An 18,243-nucleotide genomic window follows, 5' to 3' on the forward strand; every position below is an offset into this window, starting at 1 on the left:
CCAAAGCAAAGCAAACGCAAGGTGTAAACAGGACTGTAAACAAACCATTTTATTTAGTGACAGGAGCTTTGACTTGCGTTAAGAGAGCTTTGACAAAGCCTGTCCGAAGCCTTGTTGAAGCCGAAGCAAGTGTAAATGAGCCCAAACTTGAAGTAAACACGCACACTTGACACACACATGGTAGCTCTGGGTAAGTGACCCACTAGGTAGAGAAGGAAGGATGAGGATCACAAACCCTTACAGATTGCAAAATTCAGCAAAGGCAGCTTTTGTGTATTTCTCCTAATGCCTTGTACACACGATCGGAATTTCTGATGGAAAAAGTCAGACGGACTTCTTCCATCGGATATTCCGACCATGTGTATGTCCCAACGGAGAATTCCATCGGAGTTTAGATAGAGAAAATGTTCTCTTTTACTCTGATGGAATGCCATCGGAATTCCGAGGTGCTTTTGGCCGGCATTACAGATTCAATTCATATCAGATCTCAATTCCAATCTACAGATTCTACATCTAACATCTAGAATTGACTGAAGGCCTCAAGAGAGCTGGACAAGTCATATTACTTCAGTACAGTAACAACCTTAGTATGGACTTATCTCACACATACTGTCCACTCTAGTTTTGAAAGGAGTTAAAGTGGTTGTAAACCCCCCCCAAAAAACCTGCAAGACAAAGGCATAATGAGCTAGTCGGCATGGCATACTAGCTCATTATGAAATACTCACCTTAGATCGAAGCCCCCACAGCAGTCCCGGCACACTGCTCTGCCCGGTGACATGTCTCCCAGAGTTGTTTCCGGGTATCGCGGTCTGCGGCGCTGTGATTGGCCGGAGCCGCAATGACGTCACTCCTGCACATGCACAGGGAAGCTGCCAGTAACGGCACATCAGCTGAAGCAGCGGCATGAACGAACCGTTGCTTTAGTCCGCATGTGCCAATGACGCCAGCACATATATCTCCTGAACTGTGCAGGTTTAGGAGATATCCGGGGTAGCTACGGATAAGACTTATTATGGGCTTACCTGTAGTAAAGAGAGGTTTGTAAGGGTTAACAACCACTTTAACAAAAAAGGTGTCCTAGAACTGGAAAGGCTGCAGAGAAGGAGATCCAAATGAATAAGGAGGACAACTATGAGAAACTATTGCAAATTAGACCATTGAAGCCAAACTCAGTGGAGATATAAAAGACACAAATGAATGCGGCTGTATAATCATACATTTATTTTTTTACTACAAGCAATGTAAGTACCTGAATGTGATTTGGTATCAACTCCTTGCAGTCCCTGTACAGCAGGGCTGGAAAGTAAGAGAAAGAAGCAACACAAGGAGGAGACACATTTATAGGGAACAGATTAATTATACGAGGTGTGTCCAGAAAGTAATGAGAATTATATTTCAAAAATAATTTTGATGAAAAATGTTACACTTGAACATTGTCTCCTTTGAAGTTTGCACCTTGTGAGTGTACACAACAATCCCACTGATCTTTCCATTCTTCATATCGTCCCTAGAAGTCTCCAAATGGGACGTCGCTCAGAGCCGGCGTAGTGACTCATTGGACGTTATCCACACTACCAAAATGGTGTCCTTTCTCGTGTTCAAATACTGAGTCACGATTTCATGAACAATTGACTTGGTATTTCCCGTTTCCTCTGCAATCATTCCGATAGTGAGCCGTCGGTCAGAAACAGAACAGAACGCGGATGCAGTGAGGTCTGTTCTCAACCGCGATCAACAGATCACTATCAGAATGATTGCAGAGGAAACGGGAATTACCAAGTCAATTGTTCATGAAATCGTGACTCAGGATTTGAACACCAGAAAGGACGCCATTTTGGTAGTGTGGATAACGCCCAAAGGACCACTACACCGGCTCTGAGCGCCATCCCACTAGAAGACTGGGTTCAGTTGTAAAATGTTTCTATAAAATAATTTTTAAAGCATCATTCTCATTATTTTCTGGACACACCTCATATGTTCCATTATTGTAATATAAACTAAGCATTATTTTATACAATGCAGTATGGACAAACCCTTCATTGTTTATCTAGTAGCAGTTAGTCACATTCAGCTGGACTTGTTCTGTAATGTTGAAGACATTTTGTAGATTCTCTAAGCCACTTCTTTAGTTTTAATGAGTGTCAGAAAGATCCCCCAACATGTACTCAGGTAACACCAACACCTCCATCCAATCACCATTAGATGTGATGAGACAGATGTTGATTATCCAGCATGGGGGGTGTGAAAGGTGTGGAACCCCCCCTGTTCTAGTTACATCATCCCATTGAGACACCAAGGATGGGACGATGTAACTAGAAGAGACGGCTCACACCATACTATAGCATTTCTATCCACACAGGTAGCATTGGCACCTTCATCCAGTCACCATGGAATGTGAAGATGTTGATTGTCCAAGAACAGGATGGGAGATGTAAAAGTTGTTGATAGACATGTGCAATTCGTTTAGTTTCTAATTCGTTTTTTAACAAAATTTTGTAAATTCCGAATTTTCGTATTAACGTATTTTTTATTTCAGAATTTTCGGACTTTTTCAAAATTTCGAATTTTTGAATTTTTTATTTTTCGAATTTACGAATTTTTCATTTTCGATTTTTTTTGAAAAATTCTAAAAATAAAAAATTAGAAAATTCGAAAATTTAAAAAATCGAAAATAAAAAAAATCGGAATTTGTCGAAATTCTGAATTTTCAAAATTGTGAAATTTTGGATTTTTTTAATTTTCGAATTTTAAAAAAAAATCGTATTTCCGAATTTTTTCATTTCTGAATTTTCCGAAATTTCGTAAATTCGGATTTATGGGAATTTGAATTTTCGAAATTCCGTATTTAGAATTTTTGAATAAAAATATCGAAAATTCAAAAAAAATAAAAAATCAGAAAATTTGAAATTGTAACATTCAAAAAACTAAAGTTACAGGCCCAGATTCTCAAAGGGCTTACGACGCTGTGTGCCGTCGTAAGTCCTAATCTGGGCCGTCGTATCTATGCGACTGATTCTTAGAATCAGTTACGCATAGATAACCATTAGATCCGACAGGCGTAAGGCTCTTACGCTGTCGGATCTTAAATGCAATTTTTTTTTCGCCGCTAGGTGTCGCCTCTGTCGTTTTCCCCGTCGAGTATGCAAATTAGCAAAATACGCGAATTTCCAAACGTATGCGCGGTCGACGCAGTGAAGATACACTGTTTACGTTACATTTGCGACGCGTAAAGTTGCCCCTGCTATATAAGGGGCAACTAATGTTAAGTATGGCCGTCGTTCCCGCGTCAAAATAAAAAAATTTACGTCGTTTGCGTAAGTCGTCCGTGAATGGGACTGGACGCCATTTACGTTCACGTCGAAACTAATGATGTCCTTGCGACGTCATTTAGCGCAATGCACGTCGGGAAATTTTAGGGACGGCGCATGCGCAGTACGTTTGGCGTGGGAACGCGCCTAATTTAAATGCTCCACTCCCCCTACCCGGATCATTTGAATTAGGCGGGCTTGCGCCGGGGATTAACGCTACGCCGCCGCAACTTTACATGCAAGTTCTTTGTGAATAAAGCACTTGCCTGTAAAACTTGCGGCGGCGTAACGTAAATGACATACGTTACGCCGCCGCAGTTTTGCGCGATTCTACGAGAATCTGGGCCCTAAAATCCAAAAATGATAAAAACCTGAATTTAAGAAATTCGAAAAATAAAAATTAAAAATTTGAAATTTCGAAATCGTAACATTCAAAAAACTAAAGTTCTAAAATCTAAAATTCGAAAATGGGAAATTTCTGAATTTTTATAATTTCCGAATTTCCAAAAATGTGTTTTTTTCATTTTCGTTTCATTCGTTTTTTTCGGAAATTTCGTTTTTTTGCGTTTTATTCGTTTTTTGCTTTTTCGGAAATCCGAAAAATTCTGAATTCCGAATTTTCGAATTTCTGAATTTCCCGAATTTTACGAATTTACGAAAAAAGAAAAAAAAAACGAATAAAATGTTAAAAAATAATTCCCGATTTTCCAGAATTTACGAAAAAATAACGTAAATAACATGTGACATTGCACATGTCTAGTTATTGAACCCCCCTCTTCTAGATACATCATCCAAATGTTGGTGTCAGGAAGCCTGCATAGGGGTTAGTTCCTCCACCATGTCCACCAACTACAACCTAAATGTGACTCTTCTAATTAAAGCTGAACTCTTTAACATGTAAAGTATAACTAAACGCTCGCCAATTTTTTTATTGCAGTCTGTTCCCCCGTTAAGGGGTCTCACCTTCTCTATCGGTCCTTTTTACCATTATCATTGAAAGTAAAAGAAATTTCCCAAATGTTGTGTTGTCCCCAGAAAACTAATAGAAGGGGAAACTTCCAATGGGCACGCTTGTTCTGGTGACCTGGGGGGTCCCCAAGAAATTCCCTTGATTTACAGGGATTTCCTCTCACTTCCTGTTTGGCTATGGGACAGGAAGTGAAGGGAAATCTCCACAATGGGACACAGATGGCGACAAAAAAAAATCTGATGGGGGTTATAACCCTCCCTTTATCTGTCCAACATTTAAAAAAAAAATGCCTATAGTCCTATTTTAATGCAATTATGTATTAATTAAAAAGCCTTTTTTTTTTGTCTACATAGGCAGCACTTGGAGCTTTACAACTTTGTACACTTCTGTGTGACAGCAACAATAATCTACAATGAAGATGCCAACAAACGTCACTTATTTCCTTCATTTTGATCTGTTTTATATACACTTGAAAGAATATTGTTCTAGTTTTTCAATAAGTGTATAAATCACCTGTGAATCCTGCCAGAAATCCAGTGCTGTCCTGTGCACTCTGCAGTCTGATATTAACCGCTTCCAGTCCGGGCCAATTCTGACATTCCTCTCCTATATGTAAAAATCAGCATTGCTTTGCTAGAAAACTGCTTAGAGCCCCCAAACATTATATATTGTTTTAAGAGGCCCTAGAGAATAAAATGGAGGGTGTGGCATATTTTTATATTTGCACAGCATTTTTTTAAATGCAAATGCAAAAAAAAAAAAGTAATACATTTTAAAACACACACAATTTTAAAACACAATATATTACCCATATGGGGAAATATAAAAGATGATGTTATTCTGAGTAAATAGATACCCAACATGTCACACTTTAAAACTGCGTACGCTCGTGAAACAGCACCAAAATACGTCAGTACCTAAAAATCTACAGTGTACAGTACTATGAGTGAGTGGTGTCACCCCAGGACAGGAAGTGTGTTACTGGCAGGATCTCTAGGTAAAAATAGAAAAAAAAGTCTGAAAAAAGAAAACCAATACAGTCTCCACATCTAAGTATTGGCAAGCTGCAATAGTGTATATTACATTTTCTGATCATTTTGAATAATCATTCAAATCATAATCAATGATAATATCTCCTAGTCTTATCATAACCACTAACACTTAATGAACCCCCAAATCTTATTATTGTCACTATAAGAGAATAAATCACACTTCCCTGTGCTGAGATTTTTCAATGCTGTGATTGGTTGTGTTTGGAACCTTTAGATTTATGACATCTGGAATATGAATCGAATGCATTATTCTGATGGTTAAAAATCATCAGATTCATATTTCTGTGATGTCAGCAGATTTGGGCAGATTTTCTGTTATATTTTTATTTCTCACGTCGCCTTTCACCCCCAGATATTGTTATAGAACCTTCTCCTACATATAACCCGGCATGGAGGGGCTCAGTAAAGGTGGTGGTGAAGGTGTGGAGGTGTCTGATCGGGTCACACAGATCATAAAAGGACACCTCTGCCGGGTTAGCCCCCCCTTATTAGAAATTTTGACTTTTTTTTATGCAATTTGTTAGATCTTTGTTAGATCAGGTTAGATCAATCATTGTTTGCGTTAGATCTCACACAGAAGAAGCAATATTAACAGTTATTTGCTGGGGGGGCTAACCCGTCATCAGCCCCCCCTATCAAATTTTCTGGCCAAAAATCATTCAGGCTAATAGATATTCGTTAGATCCGGTAAGATCAAGTGGTTTTAACGTTAGATCTCACATCGTTTCCGAGATATTCCACATACAAATAGGGATATTAGGTGGTACAGAAGGTACATATATCTACAACTGTCTCTGGAGGGTCTCTGGAACCGTCTTTGGATGGTTCTCTAGCGAATGCCTGTAGTCTCTCCTCACACCTCTGTTCCTGCCTCATGGTGATCTCTCCTCAGACCAACAAGCTTAAGTCTTTAGCTAGCCCCCCTTCTTGCAGAGCAAAAGTAGTAGCTCCGCCCCCCGTAGAAATCAATGGTGCCATTTTGTGATGAGACTTCAAGTCCCGTGGTCCTCTGCTGCCGCTTGATTGGCTCCCTCACCCTGCCAATAGGAACACAGAGAAGAGAGCATAGTGGGCGGGATGCCGGTGAATGAGCGCCGCTCGTCACTCAAGGAAGAGGAGAGGGAGGGGGAGAAATCCCTCACAGGGACTGACAGTGAGTGAGTGCCTGTGTCTATTCAGTCCGACGGTTGCTGGCGGTAGGTGCGGGACCATGGGTGACAGAGCAGCCCCCGCTGCACACTCTCCCCACCAAAGAACCTTTGTTCCACCAAAGGAGGTAAAAAAATCTATGACGTGTTACATGCTTTTAATATACACACGGAAAAAAAAAAAAGTTTAGTGTGCACAGGAAACCAGACAATTTGCATCTGCATATAACCCTGGCAGAGGAACATCCCACCAATTACTATAGGAGGGGAGGTTGTCCTGCCTCGCTGTTTTCATCTTCAGCAAGGGGTATAGACTGAGGTCTAGTCACTGGCTGGGATCTTTGAGAGGCCGTTGGTGTGGACTGTAAATCTGTCTGTGGTGGCACATGAACTGCTTCTGACAGAGGCAACAGATGATTGCGATGCCAAGTCTTCAGCGGGCCTGTGCTTCCCTCTGGCCAGCTTTGATATACTGGGAATCCTGGCAGATGCTTGCAAATGACATAGGGCTGTGACTTCCAGTGGTCAGCCAACTTGTGCTTTTCATGGACACCCAGGTTTCTCAGCAGTACCTTGTCATCTGGCTGTAGGTCCTGCACTCCTACCTTGAGGTCAAAGTCTACTGGCAGCCGGGCCAACCGTCCGAACATCAAACTATAGGGAGAATAACCTGTGGCTTAAAGGGGTTGTAAAGGTTTGTCTTTTATTTTCTAAATAGGCTTCTTTAAGCTAGTGCATTGTTGGTTCACTTACCTTTTCCTTCCATTTCCCTTCTAAATGTTTTTTCTCTTTGTTTGAACTTCCTGTTTCTCCTCAGTAAGCTTTCCACCATCATCCGAGCGGTGAAAAGTAATTTAGAACAGCTTACTGAACACCTTACTGAGGAGGAACAGGAAGTGAGAAATTCAGACAAAGAAAACAAAGAAAAAAAACATTTACAAGGGAAATGGATGGAAAAGGTAAGTGAACTAACAATGCACTGAGGCAAAGTCTTCCTTTGGATAAATCTGAAGCAGGAGTGGCAATAGTCCTCCACTTCAGCCCGCATGCAGAGCCAGTAGAACCGGTCCCTCTCCAGGTTAAAAGTCCTCTTGGGCCTTAGGTGGCCATAGTTGTCGGGTAGGGCAGTTAATACTGTCTCCCTATGTTTTTCAGGTCAGAATAGCTGCAATTTTTCTTCAGAATCATCAGAGGGGCCCCTTCGGTAGATCAACCCTTGGTGCACCAGAAACCGTTCCCACCCTCTGTGTAGCAGACGGGTTTCCTTTGGGGAGTCAGTGAGGAGCAAGTCAGGGCGTTGGCTCTCCAAGGCCTTCAATGCCAAGCTTCAGGGACGGTCCTCCAACTGGTCTTTGACAGCTTCGAGCAGACCCTCATCTCTGACATTGCAATAACATCTGGGGACACCAGCGGCTCACACTCCAACGTCTTCGGCCCTGGATCCTCCTCCACTTTGATGTTCTGCTCCTTGACATAAGGCTCCTACCACTTCAGGTGTCAGATGGGCCTATTCTTCTGGAGGGTCTCTGGAACAATGGGGCCTTCTTGACAAAGCATCCGCATCTTATTTAAGGCTGAAAATAAACCCTGATAGAGTAGCCAATCATTTGTGACCCGTGGTGTCCAACTAACTTGGTGGTAGTGATGATGTAGGTGAAAGGATTGTTGTCGTTCTTAATCACAAACTCCCTCAGCTTATCCACCACCGCCCACTTCAAGGCCAGGAACTCAAGTTTGTGCATGGGGTAGTTCTTCTCGTTCTGACTCATGTAGGCAACAGGCCGTAGATGGCCATCATGCTCTTGACATAGAACCACCCCTAAACCATCTTGACTGGCGTCAACAGGGCCATCTTTAATATGGTTTGGACCCTGGGCAAACATTTTTTTTGGGCTCCCCCCAATGTAATTTTGCTCTTCACCCCAACATAGGGTGAAAGTATTCTTTAGTAAGAGGATTGCTTTTGTTTTGCTTACTTTCCTATTTAGGCCTTTTTTTATGGAGGAGTAGCAATGTATTGCTTGCACCAGTAGCAGCAAGAGGGCAGGGAAGCTGACATTGTGCCCATCAAACGCACACAGTGTACGCATAGCAAGGGGCGGGGCCAGAGCATCAGTGGAGCTCAAGGCCCCGCCCACCCATGGCCCACTCCTCGATCAATAAAATACAGCACTAACACTGACTGTTAAACTGTGCGCGTGCCGCCGCCGCCAATGAAAGTGACAGACTGTCTGGATGTGTGTGGGGATCAAGGCCGATTTGCAGGCAGCACGCGGGCTTAACTAACAGCTCTGCTTTGGGCCTCAAACAGTGAAAGGGCCCTGGGCAGCTTCCCCGTTTGCCCTGTGGTAACGATGGCCCTGGGCGTCAAAGTGTAGCTCGTATGGCTTGGTTGGCTCTGCATAGACCAGGACTGGAGCGGTTGTTAGCTCCCATTCACACCTAGGCGTTTTTACGCCTGTAGTGCTACGCCGCTGCTGCCAGAGGGATGAAAACACATGTCCCTCTATGGAGATGGTTCACATCTCCACGCTGAACGCCGGACGCCTGCCGCCTGAAAAAAGGTCCCGGACCTTTTTTTCAGCCGGCTTTCGGCATTCGGCTAGGAGATGGGAACCATCTACATAGAGGGGGTCAATCTGGGGCACATCTAGGCGGACAATACCGGCGTTTTGTCGCCGCAAATCGCGGTACAAAACGCTGCTATTTGTACCGCGATTTGCGGCGACAAAACGCCGCGAATTTGTCTGCCTAGGTGTGAATGGAGCCTTAGGCTCCACTTCAGCTGCCTAAAACCTCTTCACACTTCGGAGTCCATTGTTACTGGACGGACTCTCTGGGTTTTCTGGATCCTCCAGTTGGTCTGACAGACTTCGCCAGATCAAGGTCAACATTTCAGCAAATCCCTTGACAAATCTTCTGCAATAAGAGCAGAATCCTAGAAATGACCTAAGCTCAGTCACGCTGGTAGGCGTATATCTATTTGTATGTGGAATATCTCTGAAATGATGTGAGATCTAACGTTAAAACCACTTGATCTTACCGGATCTAACGAATATCTATTAGCCGGAATGATTTTTGGCCCAAAAAATTGATAAGGGGGTGCCAGCCCCCCCTCATTAATCACTTAATAAGTCTCTAATTATGTGAGATCTAACGTTAAAACCACTTGATCTTACCGGATCTAACGAATATCTATTAGCCTGAATCATTTTCGGCCAGAAAATTTGATAAGGGGGGGCCAACCCGTCCATATGTCCATGCATATGTACCACCTAAAATCTATTTTTATATGTGGAATATCTCGGAAACGATGTGAGATCTAACGTTAAAACCACTTGATCTTACCGGATCTAACGAATATCTATTAGCCGGAATGATTTTTGGCCCAAAAAATTGATAAGGGGGTGCCAGCCCCCCCTCATTAATCACTTAATAAGTCTCTAATTATGTGAGATCTAACGTTAAAACCACTTGATCTTACCGGATCTAACAAATATCTATTAGCCTGAATGATTTTTGGTCAAAAATATTGATAAGGGGGGGCCAGCCCCCCCTCATTAGTCCTTGTATACACCCAATATCTGTATTTGTATGTGGAATATCTCTGAAATGATGTGAGATCTAACGTTAAAACCACTTGATCTTACCGGATCTAACGAATACCCTATTAGCCTGAATCATTTTCGGCCAGAAAATTTGATAAAGGGGGGGCCAACCCGTCCATATGTCCATGCATATGTACCACCTAAAATCTATTTTTATATGTGGAATATCTCGGAAAGGATGTGAGATCTAACGTTAAACCACTTGATCTTACCGGATCTAACGAATATCTATTAGCCGGAATGATTTTTGGCCCAAAAAATTGATAAGGGGGGGCCAGCCCCCCCTCATTAATCACTTAATAAGTCTCTAATTATGTGAGATCTAACGTTAAAACCACTTGATCTTACCGGATCTAACGAATATCTATTAGCCTGAATGATTTTCGGCCAGAAAATTTGATAAGGGGGGGCCAACCCGTCCATATGTCCATGCATATGTACCACCTAAAATCTATTTTTATATGTGGAATATCTCGGAAACGATGTGAGATCTAACGTTAAAACCACTTGATCTTACCGGATCTAACGAATATCTATTAGCCGGAATGATTTTTGGCCCAAAAAATTGATAAGGGGGGGCCAGCCCCCCCTCATTAATCACTTAATAAGTCTCTAATTATGTGAGATCTAACGTTAAAATCACTTGATCTTACCGGATCTAACGAATATCTATTAGCCTGAATGATTTTTGGTCAAAAATATTGATAAGGGGGGGCCAGCCCCCCCTCATTAGTCCTTGTATACACCCAATATCTGTATTTGTATGTGGAATATCTCTGAAATGATGTGAGATCTAACGTTAAAACCACTTGATCTTACCGGATCTAACGAATATCTATTAGCCTGAATAATTTTCGGCCAGAAAATTTGATAAGGGGGGGCCAACCCGTCCATATGTCCATGCATATGTACCACCTAAAATCTATTTTTATATGTGGAATATCTCGGAAACGATGTGAGATCTAACGTTAAACCACTTGATCTTACCGGATCTAATGAATATCTATTAGCCGGAATGATTTTTGGCCCAAAAAATTGATAAGGGGGGGCCAGCCCCCCCTCATTAATCACTTAATAAGTCTCTAATTATGTGAGATCTAACGTTAAAACCACTTGATCTTACCGGATCTAACGAATATCTATTAGCCTGAATTATTTTTGGCCAGAAAATTTGATAGGGGGGGCTGACGACGGGTTAGCCCCCCCAGCAAATAACTGTTAATATTGCTTCTTCTGTGTGAGATCTAACGCAAACAATGATTGATCTAACCTGATCTAACAAAGATCTAACAAATTGCATAAAAAAAAGTCAAAATTTCTAATAAGGGGGGGCTAACCCGGCAGAGGTTAAAAGGACAGCTGCCCGGCCTCATAATCCACAGAGATCCTGACTCTGTTACTGGAGAGATCGGGAGATATGATGATCTGTTTCTTATCATGCATTAGATAATAATCGCCGATATACCTGCCCAAACCCCAGGACTTCTTATTATTTCCAATCCCTGACTGCCATCCTCCTCCCCTCTCTATACTGGGATAACACATCCCGAAACAGTAATATTCTGACTCTCTGACATCCACTTCCCAGTAATGTCGCCCCGAGGAAAATCTCTGACTGCTTAATACCTGGACACAGGACTGAAATCTCTCCGGTGTTTCTGGACGATTCTGCTTTATATCTGACCAGGATACAGTTTTCATGTCATCTGATATCTGTAGATAATTATAAGCTGTGTTCACATCCAGTAATATGTCTGAAGCTTCCTGTATATAGAAGAATACATTTACCTCTTTTATCATATCAGATAACCCTGTGTGTAATGTGTGTGAGATTCCAGACACATCCAGATCCCCTCCATCATGGAGGAGTCTATCATGTCTCTCTCTGTCCTCATTATCTCCCTCCTCAGTATCACACAAGTCCCCTGTGTCTGATTCCTGTAGGACAGTCAGTGGGTCAGTCATGTTACACAGCTCCTCAATGTCCTCCATCTTCCTGGACAGATCCTCCTTCTTTATTTCCAGCTGATGGATCAGATCAGACAATGAGATCCGCTCTTCCTGGCTGGAGATGTTCCTCCGGACTCTCTTCTCCAGGTCCTCCAGATGTCTCCTGAGCTCTATGAACAGGGCAGTGACTCTCTCTGTTAGACCGGCTGATTTTTCTTGTACTTTTCTCCTGCGATCCTGCAGACTCTGGACTCTTTTCTCCGTCTCCTCTCTCTCTGTCATCAGTTTCTGCAGAACATGTCTCAGTTTCTGTTTTTTATTCTCAGAGGCCTCATCCAGAGTCTCCACCTTGTGTCCCCGGTGTTCTCCATCCAGCCTGCAGGACACACAGATACAGGCAGAGTCCTCAGTGCAGTAATATTCAAGAAGTTTCCTATGAATGGAGCATTTTCTGTTCTCCATGGAAGTGGTGGGATCGGTTAGGACATGTTCTGGTGACTTGCTGTGGACTCTCAGGTGATTATCACACAGAGAAGCTTCACAATGCAGACAGGATCTAACAGCAGGTACAGGAGAGTGAATACAGTAAGTACAGAAGATTCCAGTCTTCCCTTCTTCCAGCTGAGTAGATCGGAAAGTCTCCACTATGTTACGTAGTGTTATGTTCCTGTGCAGTACAGGCCGATCCCGGAACTCTTCTCTGCACTCAGGACAGGAATATCCTCCAGACCCCCCCTGTGTATCCAACACACGATCAATACAGACCCGGCAGAAGTTGTGACCACATCTCAGGTTTACAGGATCTGTATATGTGGTCAGACAGATGGAACAGTCCAGCTCCTGTCTCAGATCAGCAGACGCCATCGCTGACAGCAGAAGAGAGAAATGAAAGTAAAAAGTCTCCGACAAGGAAAATCTAAAGGGCGTCTCACATTCCTCGGCACAGGGAGGGGCTGAGCTGGTCTTACAGCTTTTATCTTGAGGAAGTTTGTGGAGAAATAAATGTTTATATTGAAGGTATATGTCCTACATGTTGATACACATTGTACTGATTTGGAGCTTTAAATGACTTCTGCAGACGAGGCACAAAATTAAGTTATATAATGCAGTGTGATAGATATTTGCATGTTGATGCTTTTTGTGTTTAGGAGAAAATTAAAACTCATATATTATATAGATCCATTACACAGTTATATACAGTATATGACAAAAGTAAGTACACCCCTCACATTTCTGTAAATCTTTTCTATCTTTTCATGTGACAACACTGAAGAAATTACACTTTGCTACAATGTTGTGTAGTGAGTGTACAGCTTGTATAACAGTGTAAATTTCCTCTCCCCTCAAAATAACTCAACACACAGCCATTAATGTCTAAACCGCTGGCAACAAAAGTGAGTACACCCCCTAAGTGAAAATGTCCAAATTGGGCCCAAAGTGTCAATATTTTGTGTGGCCACCTTATTTTCCAGCACTGCCTTAACCCTCTTGGGCATGGAGGTCACCAGAGCTTCACAGGTTGTCACTGGAGTCCTCTTCCCCTCCTCCATGATGACATCACAGAGCTGGTGGATGTTAGAGACCTTGCGCTCCTCCCCCTTCCCTTTGAGGAGCCCCACAGATGATCAATAGGGTTTAGGTCTGGAGACATGCTTGGCCAGTCCATTACCTTTATCCCGCGTACACACGATCGGAAATTCCGACAAGAAAACCGTGGATTTTTTTCTGACGGAATGTTGGCTCAGACTTGTGTTGCATACACACGGTCACACAAATCTTGTCGAAAATTCCAACCGCCAAGAAACGCGGTGACGTACAACACGTACGACGAGCCGAGATCAATGAAGTTCAATAGGCAGTTCGGCTCTTCTGCTTGATTCTGAGCATGTGTGTTTTTTGTGCGTCGGAATTGCATAAAGACGAGCGGATTTTCCGATAGAAACTTCTTCCGTTGGAAAAATAGAGAACCTGCTCTCAATCTTTTGTTGGCAGAAATTCCGACAGAAAAAGTCTGATGGAGCCTACACACGGTCGGAATTTCCGACAAAAAGCTCACATCTGACTTTTCTTGTCGGGATTTCCGATCGTGTGTACGCGGCATTACCCTCAGCTTCAGTGATCATCTTGGAGGAGTGTTTGGGGTCGTTATCATGTTGGAATACTGCCCTGCGGCCCAGTCTCCGGAGGGAGGGGATCATTCTCTGCTTCAATATGTCACAGTACATGTCGGCATTCATGGTTCCCTCAATGATCTGTAGCTCCCCACAGGGCCGTCTTTAATATTGACTGGACCCTGGTCAAACATTTTCTTGGGCCCCGTCTTCCATGCAATTTCACTCTCCGCATGCTTTGAGACATACAATAAATAGATTCAAAATCAGTTTACTGAATCAGATCAGGCAGTGATTGCAATTGGTTGCCAGAGGTTACAGTGTATCATCATTACCACTCACTGACTGGCTGCTAGAGGTTACAGCACACATTATGTCTCACTGTTTATTTTTTAGAGGTTACAGCACAGGACTTCTGCTTGTTGATTGGTTGCTAGAGGTTACTGTACATTATTACTGCTCACTGACTGGTTGCTAGAGGTTACTGCACATCCTTACCACTGACTGATTGGTTGTTAGAGGTTACTGCACATTATTACTGCTCACTGATTGGTTCCTAGAGGTTACTGCATGTCCTTACCGCTCAATGATTGGTTCTAGAGGTTACTGCACAGGAGCGTTGCTAGGTGCCAAAAAGACCAGGGGCTTCAGCCCGAAGCCAAGCCAAGCCGGGAGGGGGGGGGGTGCGGCCGGTGGAGTGGCGCAGGGTGAGACCTACCTGACACATACCCAGACCTACGTGAGTGTGTGTATGTGTCCGTACACCCTGACATAACCTGCATACACTAACGCTGACCTGTCCTGACTACACTGACCTGACCTGCATAGACTACACTGACCTGACCTGACTACACTACACTGACCTGCATACACTAACCTGACCTGCATTGCATACACTAACCTGCATACACTGACCTGACTACACTGACCTTCATTGCATACACTGACCTGACCTCACTGACCTGACCTGCATACACTACACTGACCTGACTACACTGACCTGACCTGCATACACTGACATGACCTGCATACAGTACACTGACCTGACTACACTGACCTGACTACACTAACCTGACCTGCATTGCATACACTGAACTGACCTGCATTGACTACACTGACCTAACTTCACTGACCTGACCTGCATACACTGACCTGACCACACTAACCTGACCTGCATACACTGACCTGACCACACTAACCTGACCTGCATACACTGACCTGACCACACTCACCTGACCTGCATACACTGACCTGACTACACTAACCTGACCTGCATTGCATACACTGAGCTGACCTGCATTGACAACACTGACCTGACCTCACTGACCTGACCTGACTACACTGACCTACATACACAATCACTGACGTGACATGACCTGACTACACTGACCTGACCTACATACATAAACACTCACTGACGTCACCTACCTCAGCCGTGGTGTGCGGGCACCGTCATGGCGATGGAACCAAGGAGGAGAGGAGAGCCGCCGAGCAGGGAGTGGAGATGTGGCGTGGTGCGGCGGGCAGCCTTGGTGTGCCTGTCATACATGGACCCCTTTTACTTTACACAACACCGCATCTCTGGCCCCCTTTTACATTACACAGCACCGCACCTCTGGACCCCTTTACATTGTACAGCACCGCACCTCTGGACTCCTTTTACATTGCACAGCACCGCATCTCTGGCCCCCTTTTACTTTACACAACACCGCACCTCTGGCCCCCTTTTACATTACACAGCACCGCACCTCTGGACCCCTTTACATTGTACAGCACCGCACCTCTGGACACCTTTTACATTGCACAGCACCGCACCTCTGGACATCTTTTACATTACACAGCACCGCACCTCTGGACCCCTTTTACATTACACAGCACCGCACCTCTGGACCCCTTTTACATTACACAGCACCGCACCTCTGGACCCCTTTTACATTACACAGTACCGCACCTCTGGACCCCTTTTACATTACACAGCACCGCACCTCTGGACCCCTTTTACATTACACAGCACCGCACCTCTGGACCCCTTTTACATTACACAGTACCGCACCTCTGGACATCTTTTACATTACACAGTACCGCACCTCTGGACCCCTTTTACATTGCACAGCACCGCACCTCTGGACCCCTTTTACATTACACAGCACCGCACCTCTGGACCCCTTTTACATTACACAGCACCGCACCTCTGGACCCCTTTTACATTACACAGTACCGCACCTCTGGACCCCTTTTACATTACACAGCACCGCACCTCTGGACCCCTTTTACATTACACAGCACCGCACCTCTGGACCCCTTTTACATTACACAGCACCGCACCTCTGGACCCCTTTTACATTACACAGCACCGCACCTCTGGACCCCTTTTACATTACACAGTACCGCACCTCTGGACATCTTTTACATTACACAGTACCGCACCTCTGGACCCCTTTTACATTGCACAGCACCGCACCTCTGGACCCCTTTTACATTACACAGCACCGCACCTCTGGACCCCTTTTACATTACACAGTACCGCACCTCTGGACCCCTTTTACATTGCACAGCACCGCACCTCTGGACCCCTTTTACATTACACAGCACCGCACCTCTGGACCCCTTTTACATTACACAGTACCGCACCTCTGGACCCCTTTTACACTACACAGCAACACTCTGCACCACTAGACCCCTTTAGATTTACACAGACACCCCCCCCCCCCCGCTCTGTCCTTTCCTATATTAATCATGCATATGGAGAGACAGTGAGCAGCGCTGAACAGAGGACAATCACCTGCTAGTTTACTTATGTTAGCTTCAGCAGCTCTCTACTCAGCGCTGCTCAATGTCTCTCTCTCCCCTGCGGTACAGGAGAGTGTTTGCTTACCTTGCAGATGGAGAAAATGAAACTTGGCGCGCCCCTGCCGCCGCGCTGTAAACACGTGCACACGTCAGCGCAGAGGCACAGCGCCTCCCACTCCACCGCCTGCCAATCGCTGCCGTTATCTGTTTTTTTCAGCCCTTCCGCCTGGTTGGCTGGTGTTCCCCGCCACTCCCACATCGAGGGAGACAGACAGTTCCACCAGCCAACCAGGCGGAAGGGCTGAAAAAAAAAAAGTGCCGCCCGTGAGTCGTAAACAAAATGTTTTCTGCTCGGCGGGACTCTGGGCTATTAGTGACAGCTTTAATGGCCGAGACTCGGGGCTTTTCACCGACCCATTCGGGGCTCCAGTCTCCCCAGCCCACCCCTAACAACGCCCCTGTTACTGCATATCCTTACCGCTCAATGATTGGTTCCTAGAGGTTACTGCATATCCTTACCGCTCAATGATTGGTTCCTAGAGGTTACTGCATATCCTTACCGCTCAATGATTGGTTGCAAGAGGTTAGTGCACAGCATTACTGCTCACTGATTGGTTGCTAAAGGTTAGAGCACATCATCTCCTCACTGCCTGCACACCATGGACTGGGGAGGTGAGGGGACCCATCAATAGACAGAAAACTCCTAGGAATCCTGGCATCAGTGTCAATGGGGGAGGGGGGGGCTGGAAGTGGTGGGGGGGATGGGATTAGTTAGGAGGCAGTACACTGTGTCAAATTCTGAATCATGTAGAGCAAAGCTGGAAATCTTTGACAAGTATATAGTGGGGGATTCTACCAATGTAATGGGGAATTTACACTGACCACCATGTAATGGGGAATTTACACTGACCACCAATGTGAGGGGGGATTTTCACTGACCACCAATGTGAGGGGGATTTACACTGACCACCAATGTGAGGGGGATTTACACTGACCACCATGTAATGGGGTATTTTACGCCACTCACCAATAGAAAGGAGGGATTTCTACACTGACACCAATGTAATAAGAGCATTTACACCAACCACCAGTGTAAGGGGGAATATACAATGACCTCCATGTAAGGGGGAATTTACACTGACAACTATTGTCAAGGAGATTTGTACTGACCACCAATGTAAGGTGACACTTCTACACTGACCACCAATGTTAGGGGGGGGGATTTACACTGACCACCAATGTAATGGGAGATTTACACTGACCACCAATGTAAGGGCATTTCTGCACTGACCACCAATGTAAA

At 44.4% G+C, this 18,243-nt stretch overlaps 1 protein-coding gene across 1 annotated transcript; it reads right to left on the bottom strand.

The window, feature by feature from the left end:
* Positions 1-5,456: 5,456 nt before the first annotated feature.
* Positions 5,457-12,990, bottom strand: LOC120941358 (tripartite motif-containing protein 60-like). Its single transcript, XM_040354696.1, has 5 exons — positions 11,447-12,990; positions 9,288-9,400; positions 8,114-8,333; positions 7,054-7,135; positions 5,457-5,788 (listed from the first exon to the last, which is right to left on the bottom strand). The coding sequence occupies exons 1-5, from the start codon at positions 12,901-12,903 to the stop codon at positions 5,657-5,659; spliced, it is 2,004 nt and encodes a 667-aa protein (XP_040210630.1). The 5' UTR covers positions 12,904-12,990; the 3' UTR covers positions 5,457-5,656.
* Between the last annotated feature and the right edge of the window lie 5,253 nt (positions 12,991-18,243).

The sequence above is a fragment of the Rana temporaria genome, chromosome 5 (genome assembly GCF_905171775.1).
Source record: "Rana temporaria chromosome 5, aRanTem1.1, whole genome shotgun sequence".
In the NCBI taxonomy this organism is placed as follows: Eukaryota; Metazoa; Chordata; class Amphibia; order Anura; family Ranidae; genus Rana; species Rana temporaria.

What these genes read in the sequence shown, in the direction of transcription:
- LOC120941358 (XM_040354696.1), bottom strand. Translation starts at nt 12,903, where the DNA reads ATGGCGTCTGCTGATCTGAGACAGGAGCTGGACTGTTCCATCTGTCTG. An exon ending in GATTATGAGGCCGGGCAGCT is followed by an intron (nt 9,401 to 11,446) that starts GTCCTTTTAACC and finishes CTCTTATTGCAG; the next exon opens with AAGATTTGTCAAGGGATTTG. An exon ending in CAGTAACAATGGACTCCGAA is followed by an intron (nt 8,334 to 9,287) that starts GTGTGAAGAGGT and finishes ACCATATTAAAG; the next exon opens with ATGGCCCTGTTGACGCCAGT.